The sequence below is a fragment of the Rhinopithecus roxellana genome, chromosome 2 (assembly GCF_007565055.1).
Source record: "Rhinopithecus roxellana isolate Shanxi Qingling chromosome 2, ASM756505v1, whole genome shotgun sequence".
Taxonomy (NCBI): domain Eukaryota; kingdom Metazoa; phylum Chordata; class Mammalia; order Primates; family Cercopithecidae; genus Rhinopithecus; species Rhinopithecus roxellana.
This window is the reverse complement of record NC_044550.1, coordinates 47743715-47756217: the sequence shown is the minus strand read 5'-3', so window position 1 is coordinate 47756217 and position 12503 is coordinate 47743715. Positions and strand designations below refer to the sequence as shown.

At 41.7% G+C, this 12503-nt stretch overlaps 1 protein-coding gene across 1 annotated transcript in view; it reads right to left on the bottom strand.

Annotated features, from left to right (window-relative positions):
• HSD17B11 (hydroxysteroid 17-beta dehydrogenase 11) overlaps positions 1-9745 on the bottom strand; it is a 60290-nt gene extending 50545 nt beyond the window's left edge. Inside the window, exon 1 of the mRNA XM_030916702.1 lies at positions 9309-9745. Coding sequence (XP_030772562.1) covers positions 9309-9518 — 210 coding nt within the window. The 5' untranslated portion in view covers positions 9519-9745. The remainder of the gene's footprint in view (positions 1-9308) is intronic.
• Between the last annotated feature and the right edge of the window lie 2758 nt (positions 9746-12503).

The following is a 12503-nucleotide window of genomic DNA, read 5'->3' as shown; positions in this document are numbered from 1 at the left end:
TTGGGACAATAATCACCAGTATACTTCTGCCTCTTCTGCTCCCCCAATGCCCTTTTCTCATGCTCTCATACTGGTCTGACCTCCTCAACCTCAGTTTCCCTTATCTACACATACTTTTCCTGTCACTTCTATGCTGACTCCGTCTCATGTGCCTGTTGTTGAAACTTCCATGCAACGCTCATTACGCCAAAACAAAAAAACAAGCGGATTAGAGGTGTGGGATTATCCAGTCATGCTGGAACCTTCTAATGCTCAAGGGGTATAAGTGCATTGATATGTGCTGCTTAATTTTACCTTTTTAAAAGAATTCAAGGATTCTTGTACTCAGCATGATCCTACTGCTCCATATGTTAAAATGGATTTACAGACTCTTTGTACTGAGGTCATTTTGCTTCCTTTAGACTGGGACCTTTTGGCAAAAGCTGTTCTAACTTCATCTCAGCATTTACAATTCTGTACCTGGTGGTCAGAGGTGGCTCGTCTGCAGGCTCAGCTAAATCGGGCTGATGGCATTCTAATTACTCAGGCTCAGCTCACAGGCTCTGATCATTGCTCTGACACTACTACCCAATTAGGCTTTGATGCTCTCACCATGGAACAAGTAAAAAACGGTATGTATGAGTGAGAGCTTTGGATAAATTATGTGCCCCAGGCCAAGTTCCTGTTTCTTTTACTACTGTTAAATGGGTCACAGTGAATTGTAATCTGATTTTTTGGCTAAATTACAAGATGCTGTTCAAAATTCTGTCTCTGATGAGCACACTCAAGGTATTGTCCTTCGTATGTTAGCTTTTGAGAATGCGAACCATGAGTAAAATGGCCACGTGTTCCGTCCAATGACAAAATTTACCTGATTATGAGGTGTTGCCTGCATATATTAAAGCTTGTGAAGGCTTTGGATTAGAGACTCACAAAGCTATTCTGTGGGCACGGGCCATGAAGGACAGCAATCAAACTGGCTTGACTGATTCTTTTCTTGGAGCCTGCTTTAATTGTGGTCAACTTGGTCACACTCAAAAAAATTGCACTGTTAAAAACTTAAAAGTAGCCAAGCCAGCTCAACAAACACGGCCAAATGCTCCTGCTACTGTTTGCCCTCGTTGTTGTGAAGGTAAACGTAGGGCAAGTACTTGCCGCTCTAAGTCTGATATAGATGGAAACCCCTTGCCACAGAACCAGGGAAACGGGAAACGGGAAGCGGGGCCAGTCCCAGGCCCCAATATCAAATGGGACACCTCAGACTCAGACCAATGTTATGTTTCCGCTTCAAGGAGTCCCAACACAGCCCCCAGCACAAACAAATTTCCCTACAGCCAACCCAGATGGGTCCCAGCCTCTTCTTTTGTCTCAGTACAATGCTTGTCCACCTCCACAGTAGGGGGTGGGGCGGTCGATCTCTGTAGTTCCATTCCTCTAAATTTACTACCTAATTCTTTGCCTTTAATTCCCAGACCACTACCTGGTAACCCAGAACAATTATAACATGGGGAAGAGGGTATGCTTGTGTTTTGCCAGGAGATCATCAATCCCCTATCTGGGTGCCCACTAGAAGACTGAAACTTCATGTGAATACTGACAATGAAAACCACAGGGAAAAGATGTCCGTGTCAGAGACCGCCCTCATACCTGGTGAGATCTGTGCTGACTCCTCAAAAACTGGCACGCCAAATCAAAATGGGTCTGGTTCAATCCTCCCTAATGGCAACAGAGACTCCTCTAACTAATCTCACTTCTAATTACCTTCCTTTTTCTCCTTACGAACCTAAAAATCTCACCATTTCTGTTAGCCTGAAAACAACATCCCCTGGTTCTTCTCTTCCTCCTTCACCACTGGATCTTGCTTACAATAAGTTTTATTTAATAATTCTCCTCATTATACATTCTGTCTCGCCAGTTTCCCCTCAAACTGATTTACCTGCTACACAAAATTATTCTTATTGAGCTTATGTGCCTTTTCCTGCACTTATTCGATCTCTCACCTGGGTGGGTGCTCCTGCAGAAGTCTATACTGATGATAGTGTGTGGATGCCTGGAGCTACAGATGACCGTTGCCCTGCTCAGCCAGGAGAAGAAGGCACTGCATTCAATGTTACTATGGGTTATAAATACCTTCCTCTGTGCCTCGGACATGCACCTGGTTGTATCCATCTAGAAACTCAAGTCTGGGCTGCTTATCTTCTGGAGAGATTAGCCACAGGGGAACGGGGACATTTGGTCTCCAGCCTCTCCCTTTCTCCTTTAAGGCAAATGAAAAGGGGAGTAATAGGAGATACCCCATACTTTCAATATAAACCTGTAGGAAAACCATGTTCTAAAAATTCTGTGGGTCCATCTCACATACAGTAGTATTAAAACATGACTCATATGGTTTAGTAATAGACTTGGCACCAAAGGGCTATTTAAAAAACAATTGCTCCTCTGGCAGAAGGGAATGCCTGGAGGCTACTTTTTGATTTCTTATTGGGAGGATGAGGATTATCATCCTACTTTGCATAGGAGGTTCAGCTCATTCTTTCCCTTAAAATGGGAAGAAAAGGGCATTACTCCCCCACCCCCCCAGGTCTCGTATGATATTCCCCATTCTGAGCCCAGAACACCCAGAACTTTGGAAATTGGCTATTGCCATGTCCGGACTGTGAGTATGGGAAGGGGACACTTTTCTGTCTATTGTCCTCACTACCGCCTCTCACATCCATGATTCTGAACCCCATGATAAATCCCCTTTGTACCCTCTTCCTCTTTATGGTGCCGATCACCCTTTATGGGACTCTGATTGGCATTATGATAATTCTTCGAGACCCAGGTATGACCCTCTGCCTCTTTGGCATCCCTGGGCACCTGGGATTGCTTCTTTACGGCAGAGAACATCAGGTGCTGCCACCACCGCTCCTCTCCCTCAGTATCAACGTAGCTTCAAACCTTCTGCTTTGTTTACCTCCAGCCTGACTATTCCTCTACAGAGTTATGTTAAGCCTTCTTACATGCTGTTAGTGGGAAATATCAAAATTTGGACAAACAATCAAACTGTCCAATGCATTAATTGTCATTTATACACTTTCGTTAACTCCCGTTTTGACTCCAGGAAAAGTGTAATGTTGCTTTGAGCTTGAGAAGGAATCTGGATACTGGTAACTCTACCCAGACCTTGGGAATCTTCCCCCTCAGTACATTTAATTAATGAAGTGTTACAACAAATTCTCAAAAGAGCTAAGAGATTTGTTTTCACTTTAATCGCTGTGATCATGGGCCTAATTACAGTCACTGCACTGGCCACCACTGCCGGAGTGGCATTATACCAATCTATTCAAACAGTTCATTTTGTTAATGATTGGCAAGCCAATTTCACCCAAATGTGGAATTCTCAACAGGGCATTGATAAAAAAGTAGCTAATTTTGATATGTGATGTCACTCCCGGTGGCCCAGCTGTAAAATTCCTCTCTTTATACTGTCTCTCTTTATTTCTCAGCTGGCCGACACTTACGGAAAATAGAAAAAACCTACATTGAAATATTGGGAGCAGGTTCCCCCGATATTTTTCTTTTACTGAAATCTCCCTCACAAACTGTAGTATACTCTCATGAGGAACTCTTATTCCTCAAGGGACATCAACATCTCAGATAAACTTTATTTTGCTCTCCTATACTTTACCAGCAGCTTTTGGCATTTCCTTTTACAAGTACATTTTATTAATGTTGTATACACATATGATAGAATATTATTCAGTCTTAAAATGGAATGAATTTCTGACACATGCTACATGTCAACCTTGAGAACATTATGCCACATGAAATAAGCCAGACACAAATACCATATGAGTGTACTTACATGAAGTACCCAGAGTACCATATTCATAGAGACAGAAAATAGAATGATTGTTGCCAGGCCCTGGGGAGAGTGAGGGCTGGGGAGATATATCATTTTACTGGGTAGAGTTTCAGCTTGGGAAAATTTCTGGAGAGAAACAGAAGAGATCACTGCATAATGCGGTAAATGTACTTAAGGCCACTAAACTGTACACTCATAAATAGTTAAAATGGTGTGTTATGACATATATTTTACCACATTTTAAAAAGTTTTTTAAAAGTATATTGTATTGGCCAGGCGCAGTGGCTTACACCTATAATCTCAGCACTTTGGGTGGCTGAGGCGGGCAGATCACAAGGTCAGGAGTTCGGGAACAGCCTGGCCAATACAGTGAAACCCTGCCTCTACTAAAAATATAAAAAATTAGCTGGGTGTGGTGGTGGGCACCTGTAATCCTAGCTACTTGGGAGGCTGAGGCAGAAGAATCGCTTGCACTGGGAAGGCAGAGGTTGCAACAAGCCGAGATTTTGCCACTGCCCTCCAGCCTGGGCAACAGTGCAAGACTCCATCTCAAAAAAAAAAAAAAGTATATTGTATTGATTGGGTCTTCTCTTTTTTGAACAAATATATTTCCCTACATGAACACATTTTAAAATAAAAATTTATTTCCCATTTATTCTGTTTTCAGAGATTTGCTTATTACTGATTGGCTTTCTGTAACCACCAAGCGACTAACTACCACTCCACTATGTGGAGGCAAAGATACCCTTCTTTCACATCTGCTGTCTCACTTTTGCCCTGTTTACTTGTCTTCCTCATTTAGGTTGGTCTGCTTTCCACACCTTCTGAATTGTGCAACTTTTTTTTTTTCTTCTGAGATGGAGTCTCGCTCTGTTACCCAGTCTGGAGTACAGTCATGCGATCTCAGCTCACTGCAGCCTCTGCCTCCCCGGTTCAAGTGATTCTCCTGCCTCAGCCTCCCTAGTAGCTGGGATTACAGGCATGCGCCACCATACCCGTCTAATTTTTATATTCTTAGGAGAAATGGGGTTTTACCATGTTGCCCAGGCTGGTCTTGAACTCCTGGCCTCAAGTGATCCACCCATCTCGGCCTCCCAAAGTGCTGGGATTACAGGTGTGAGCCACCGTGCCTTGCCAGTGCAACAAATTTAAGTTCTGAATTCCTCCAGAAAAAATTCTGGACAATGTCCTGTAGATAGTTGGTAAGAAATAAAAAATAAGCAGATCTTCAGGAAAAAATGAATTCTTCCTTTAAAATGTTTTGCAGCACAGTACAATTGCTCATAACTCTTCAAGATTTCCCTTGGTTTTTCAAATATGTTTGTCTATTGCTACAACTAAGACCTTTACACCCATTATCTTGATTACTAAAAATTTTTAAATTCCTCCCATTAATTTTTCAGTTATTCATTAATTCAGTTTTTCATTTAATAAATAGTCTTTGGGCATACACTATATGCATACCACTTACAGTAAATTTTTCTTTCCAAACTAGTACTTTAGGAGAAAGGGTCTCCCTGTTGCCCAGGTTGAGTGCAGTGGCTATTCACAGGCCTCATCCCACTACTGAACAGCACCGGAGCTCTGACCTGTTCCATTTCCAACCTGGGTGGGTTCACCCCACCTTAGACAACTTGGTCTCCTTCATGCCCACTGCCAGGAGGTTACCATATTGATTGTAAACTTATGTGGACATGCAGAGCACACCACAGTCCAGAACTCCTGGCCTCAAGCAATCCTGCTGCTTCAGCCTCCTGAGTAGCTGGGGCTACCGGAGCATGCCACCATGCCTGGCTACAAACTATTCTAACCAGGCATGGGAATGAGAATAGTTAAGAAGTGATAGATTATCATAAAGCAGAATGAATAATTCCCGGTATCAGTCTCAGTGGAACAACAAAGCTGACACCACCATTAATTCTTCCCTAAATTAACATTAGGTACACGTGGATATTGCTATCCTCATTACATGGACAAATCTAAGGGATTGTCTTTGTACTCTAGGTGAAAGGGCACTCCGTTTGACCCCTCCCTGCGCTTCCAGCTAGATCTCATAACAATCAAACACCACTCCACTTTCTTCCTCATTCTCCAGGTATTCACCAGCCCAAGAGCTTCACATCTCCAGTTTCTGCTACCTAGACTGCTCCAAACTCCCACCCTGTCCTTCCCCAATCAGGTTTAGTGGTTCTTAGACTTCTATAATTTCAAATCTATAAAACAGCAAGAAAAATAGAGTGGGGTATGTATACTGAACTAAGATTGCCAAACTTTTGGCCAAATAAGGACCCTCAAAACTAACAAAATGACCCTCATATGTTATCATTGTAATTTCATTAACAAATATATATTTTACCCACAAAAAAGTAGGAAGGATATAATCTCAAAATAAAAGATAGATTATTTAAATTAAACTAATTTAACCTCATAAAAACTCACTACATTGTCCTCAATTTTTCTGACCATTACTCCCAGTTTCTGCTGCTCCCAACCTCGTCCAACAGTCCCCATAATGTCATCTCATGCCTGGATTATCACAGTAGTCTCTTACTTTACTTGCTCCTTCCATCTTTTCTCTTCTTACATCTCTTCTAAGCCCAGCAGCCGGAGGATCCTCTTCAATAGGAATTACCCTCAAAACCCTTCATTGACTCCCCAGAGTAAAAAGCCAAAGTACAGGAAATTTTATCATCTGCAACTCCAGCCCCCTAAATCTCTAGACCAGTACTGTCTCATAGAAATATAATATAATGCAAGCCATGTACATAATTTCAATCTTTCCAGTAGTCACATCAAAAAAAAAAAAAATCTAGTGGCATATTTTATTTAATCCAATATATCTAAGTAACTATAATTTCAACATGTAATCTATATAAAAATTCTTAACACAAAATTCTACATTCTTTTCTTCATACTAAGTCTGCAAAATCCAGTGTGTATTTCCACCCACAGTCCATCTCAATTCAGACTGGCCACATTTTCAAAGGCTCAAGAGCCACAAGAGGTTAGGGGTTACTACTACCATTGTGTTGCACAGAGTAGATCTAGACCTTTCTTGTGCTTCTCTCCCTTCCCTCAGTCTATGCCAGGCTTTGTATTTGCTGATCCTTCCCTGCAGGACTCACTGTGCTCTCAGCTTCTTCTGATCTTGACTCAATTATCTCCACTTCAGTGGGGCTTTTGTGGCCACCTCTGTAAAGTCAACACTCCCCTCCTACCCTCCCCACCATATACAGTCTTTAATCTGCTTTCACCTTTTATTTTTTTCTTTATGCTTAACACCATCTAACAATTAAACATTTTATTATACAGTGTGGCATACTGCCCCTAGCTCATGAGGCTCATGTCTTCCTCAGTGCTATATCCTCAGTTCTGCATTAGAACAGTGCCTAACAGATAACAGATGCTCAATAAACATTTGTTGGATAAATACATGTCACTGAAGATCAGAGAAAATTTTGTACAAACCAGCACTGGACATTAGAAGTCATTAACCTAACTAACTCTTACATATATTTAAATTTTAGCTTAAACCACTACTTTGTCAAGGAATAGTAAGAACTAACACTCCAGTGTTTACCTTATACCAGCCACTGTGCTAAATGCTTTGTGTGCATTATCTCTTATCACACTCCCAGCCTTCTGAGGTAGGTATTGTTATTTTATCCATTTTGCAGAAAAGGAACTAAAGCTGTGGAAAAGTTGAGTAAGTTACCCAATTAAAAAATGAGAACTCAGATGTGTCTGACTATATCACCATGCCAGATCTTGACCATGCTGGTCCAGGCTGGGCCTAGGTTGTATTTTTCATTGCACTTGTAATTACTTATTTTTTATTTATTTATTTTATTTTATTTTATTTTATTTATTTATTTTTGAGACGCAGTTTCGCTCTTGTTGCCCAAGCTGGAGCACAATGGTGTAATCTTGGCTCACTGCAACCTCCGCCTCCCAAATTCAAGCAATTCTCCTGCCTCAGCCTCCTGAGTAGCTGGGATTACAAGCGCATGCCACCATGCTCAACTAACTTTTTGTATTTTTAGTAGAAATGGGGTTTCACCATGTCAGCCAGGCTAGTCTCGAACTCATGACCTCAGGTGATCTGCCCGCCTCAGCCTCCAAAAGTGCTGGTATTAAAAGTGAGAGCCACCCCGTCCAGCCTGCACTTGTAATTACTTAATGTCCATTTTCCCTACTAGACTGAGGTCATGGAACCTTATTTTCTGTTTGTCACTCTGTCCCTAATGTCTAAGCAGTGGACAGTATTTGTTGATTGCTGTCTTAATCAGCCACTCACTGGGTTAACTCTCATTTAACTTCACATCCTTTGAATTATTATTTACAGCATTGCATGTCAACTAGTGTGTAATGGATAATGTTTCAGGCCATCAGGTATCTTATAGAAACCCCTTTGTTCATCTACCAAAGGTCAAATAAAAGGTTAGAGTCTAGGTCCTCTTCCCTAAGCTACACCTAAACTTGTCCTGGATAAAAAAATACATTGAAAGTTTTTTTTCTATTTATTATTTTTACTAAAAGATGCTTTCCTGCCACTCCTTCAGTGTCACAGGTCAAACGTGATAAAAAAAAAAAATGCTTTTTTTTTTTTTTTTTGAGACGGAGTCTCACTCTGTCCCCCAGGCTGGAGTGCAGTGGCCCGATCTCGGCTCACTGCAAGCTCTGCTTCCCAGGATCACGCCATTCTCCCGCCTCAGCCTCCCGAGTAGCTGGGACTACAGGCGCCTGTCACCACGCCAGGCTAATTTTTTGTATTTTTAGTAGAGACGGGGTTTCACTGTCTAGTGAAACCAGGATGGTCTCGATCTCCTGACCTCGTGATGCGCCCTCCTTGGGCTCCCCAAAGTGCTGGGATTAGAGGTGTTAGCCAATAAAAAATGCTTTTTTAAAAAACTTGAGACAGGGTCTCACTCTGTCACCCAGGCTGGAGTGCAGTGGGGTGTTTACACTACAGCCTCCACCTCCCAGGCTCAAGCAACCTCCCACCTCAGCCTCCCGGAAAATTACTCTTGGCAATAACTATGGCAATGTAGCATTGCTTTCTGTTGAGTATAATCTTTTAAACCACTTATCTCATTAATAACAAGTAGGCTAGGACTTTCTCTTAATAGGTACAAGCTTCTTACTCTTTTAATATATAGCTAAAACGATTACTTTTTCCCTATGTTTAAAATAGAGGGATGAATGAAATCAGGTTCAGGAGAAAATTATGAGTTATCCTTAGGGCAAAAATGGGGATCAATTTACAACGGGGCAGTAACTGGGACTCTTATAACCTCTAGGTCTGTTTATCATGTGATCATGCAACATATTAATTCATGCCCTCCCATCTGCAAAATGGCAATACTAATTTTATTTTTCCTCCCTGCTTTACAGAGATGCGGTAAAGGGTGGTTGCCAGCAAAATGCAGACATGTCCACAGATTAAAGGAACCAGAAAGTAAAACATAGTAAGCACTGTTACCTTATTTATATCCCAGAGAACCAGCTTGCCTTTAAGTTTAGCAAATTCATAGGCAGTCAATCTCCCAATTCCATGCCCAGCTCCTGTAATCAGCACGATTTCGCCGGCGACTGATTTTCTCCTCTTAGGAATAAAAAGCTTCACGAAGGACTCTAGGCAGCAGACGATGAGTAAGGGGAGAAGCAGGAGGAGGTCCAGAAGGAATTTCATCCTTTTTGTTGCTGGGAGCGTTTGGTGTGTCTTTTCCAATCACTCTAAACTGCTTTTAGAGGGTTGCTCGATCTAACACCAGAAAGAGTAGGGGCGAGAGCAAGGAAGAGCTCCCCTATCAAAGAAAAACAACTCCGAAACCGTTCCTTCCGCTGGGCTGGGCTTTGTTGGTCTTTCGCAATTGGCTCGGGCTGCAGGGGTTGCTAGCTCAGAGATCTGGGAGGGACGAAGTCCAGACCTGAGCAAAGCTTCCTAGTTCTGTTTCGCGCAGCCCCCAAGCGATGTGTGGCCGCGACTATCTTTTACCCACTTTCTCCCGGTGTCGTGAGCCGGCCGTGGAGGGTTAGCTGCTCACTTGTTTTCCTAAACTGGGTAAATTCCAAGGATAACCGACAGTATCCGCAAGCCAGATGCTTCTTTCAAAGTTGAAGGTTGCTTATCACTAGATAGGGGTGCCGCTGGGCGTGGCGGCTCTCGCCTGTAATCCTGGCACTTTGCGAAGCCCTGGAGGGAGAATCGCTTGACCCCAGGAGTTCGAGATCAGCTTGAACAACATAGGGAGACCCCTGGTCTCTTTTTTTTTTATTTTTTATTTTTTTTGGTAATTAGCCAGGAGTAGTGGCGCGTGCATGTAGTTCCAGCTACTCGAGACTGAAGCACGAGAAAAGCTTGAGCCCAGGAGGTCTAGGCTACAGTGAGCGAAGACGGTGCCGCTGCACGCCAACCTGGGTGAAAAGGCCAGACTTTGTCTTAAAAAACAAAAACTAGATAGAGGATGCAAATGTAGATTCCTATCTTAAAGGATCTTGAAAAGACCAAGCGTTCTGCTTCCAGCTGAAAAATTACGCTACATCACATTTTAGTTTGAAATAAGCACGATTTCTGAAGACGGGGAATTTTGTCTGTTCAAGGATAGCTATAATCAAGCGCCAGGAAAAATTGTTACCGTATTAAAGGGATTGTTTCCACAAGAAAGAAGAATATATTTGAATAATCATTTTTCACTTGACCTATTAGAGTTTGAAAAGAAGGCCGGGCGCGGTGGCTCAAGCCTGTAATCCCAGCACTTTGGGAGGCCGAGACGGGCGGATCACGAGGTCAGGAGTTCGAGACCATCCTGGCTAACACGGTGAAACCCCCCCATCTCTACTAAAAAATACAAAAAGCTAGCCGGGCGAGGTGGCGGGCGCCTGTAGTCCCAGCTACTCAGGAGGCTGAGGCAGGAGAATGGCGTAAACCCGGGAGGCGGAGCTTGCAGTGAGCTGAGATCCGGCCACTGCACTCCAGCCCAGGCAACAGAGCGAGACTCCGTCTCAAAGAAAAAAAAAAAAAAAAGGGAAGAAAAAATATATATTGTACTTTAGGAATTTTATCTTTATTCAAGTGAATAAATAAATAGCAAATCATTTAGCCTAAAGATTACCTATGTAACATTTCGTTTTGTAGCCTATATAAATGGGTATTCAGTATATGTTAACTGTTGACTTGAAAAAATTCTAGAGATTGATTAAGGGAAGAAAAGACCTAACTAGAGCTTGTGTGCAGTAAGAGCTTAATAATGGTATTGTATGCAATTTTTTCCAATTCATTTTTCACAGACATTGAATTTGGGTTTTGCGCAAGACACTCCAGTGCTTGGGAAGAGACTTCGTTGTGTGACAATTGTCAACTTTTATGTTTAAGAGCCAGAAAGATCACAAAAAAAAATCGAAGTTCACAAATAGTTCATACTCAATGGTCCCTCTTACTTAAGCAGCCATACGTTGTTATAGGGGATGAAGGGATAGTGGCAGCCTCACAAATGTGAACTCCATTGTGGAATTCTTTGAATTCAGAATATCATCTACAACGTTTTTTGGATAGCCTCCACATCCAAATTTACGAAACACTTGTATAGAAAGTTTACCAAGTGTTTTTCCACATGTATTATTTCATTTGATTTTGAAAAGCCTCCTAGGAAATAGAGAAGAAAAGTAGAGTAAGGATATATTTATACCCCTATACTATAAATGAATAAATCTGTTAGATCAACTTTAAAGTCTATACAGCGAGTAAAAGTGTAACTGGGGCTACACATATGGTCAGTGTTTATCAATTTTTTTTGTTCAACACCTACAGGAATAAATTACACATCTTACATGGTGATCTAGTATAAGAAGTATTTCAATTATGTTGACTTACATATATTGAGTATTGACGCTCTAACTATGCTATTTCTTTTTCTTTTCTTTTTTCTTTCTTTTTTTTTTTTTTTTTTTGAGAAGGAGTCTCACTCTGTCTCCAGGCTGGAGTGCAGTGGCGAAATCTTGGCTCACTGCAACTGCCACCTCCCAGGTTCGAGTGATTCTCCTGCCTCAGCCTGCTGAGTAGCTGGGACTACAGGCATGTGCCACCACACCAGCTAATTTTTGTATTGTTAGTAAAGACGGGGTTTCACCATGTTGGCCAGGATGGTCTCAATCTCTTGATCTCATGTTCCACCTGCCTCGGTCTCCGGAAGTGCTGGGATTACAGGCGTGAGCCATCGCACGCAGCCTGGCTATGCTATTTCTCATTCCATTCTATTAATAAAAAAAAAAAAAAAAATTCGGTAGTTTTAACCTACAGTTGATAAAGGTTTCATTGGTTAAGGGAAAGAACACAGGATTTGGAAGCAGTCATACCTGGATCCCTTATGTTTGTGTGACTTCATCTCTCTGAACATGTTTCTTCATTTGTAAAATTGAGATAACTAATACTTAGCCTACCGGATTCTTGTGAAGTTCAAACGAGTTAATAGAAAGCACATTGTTTTATCAACTATTCAACTCTATGTAAATTTTAATTAACACTAATAGAATGTGAGTGATGTGAATGGTCTTGTGAGTGATGGTTGTAACGTGAATGATTTTGTTAACAGCACACTAGATGTTTACAATGAAAATTGTTCACAGAACACAGATTAGCTTCTAATCTGACGGTTATGTGATTTTATGTATTTGTGGT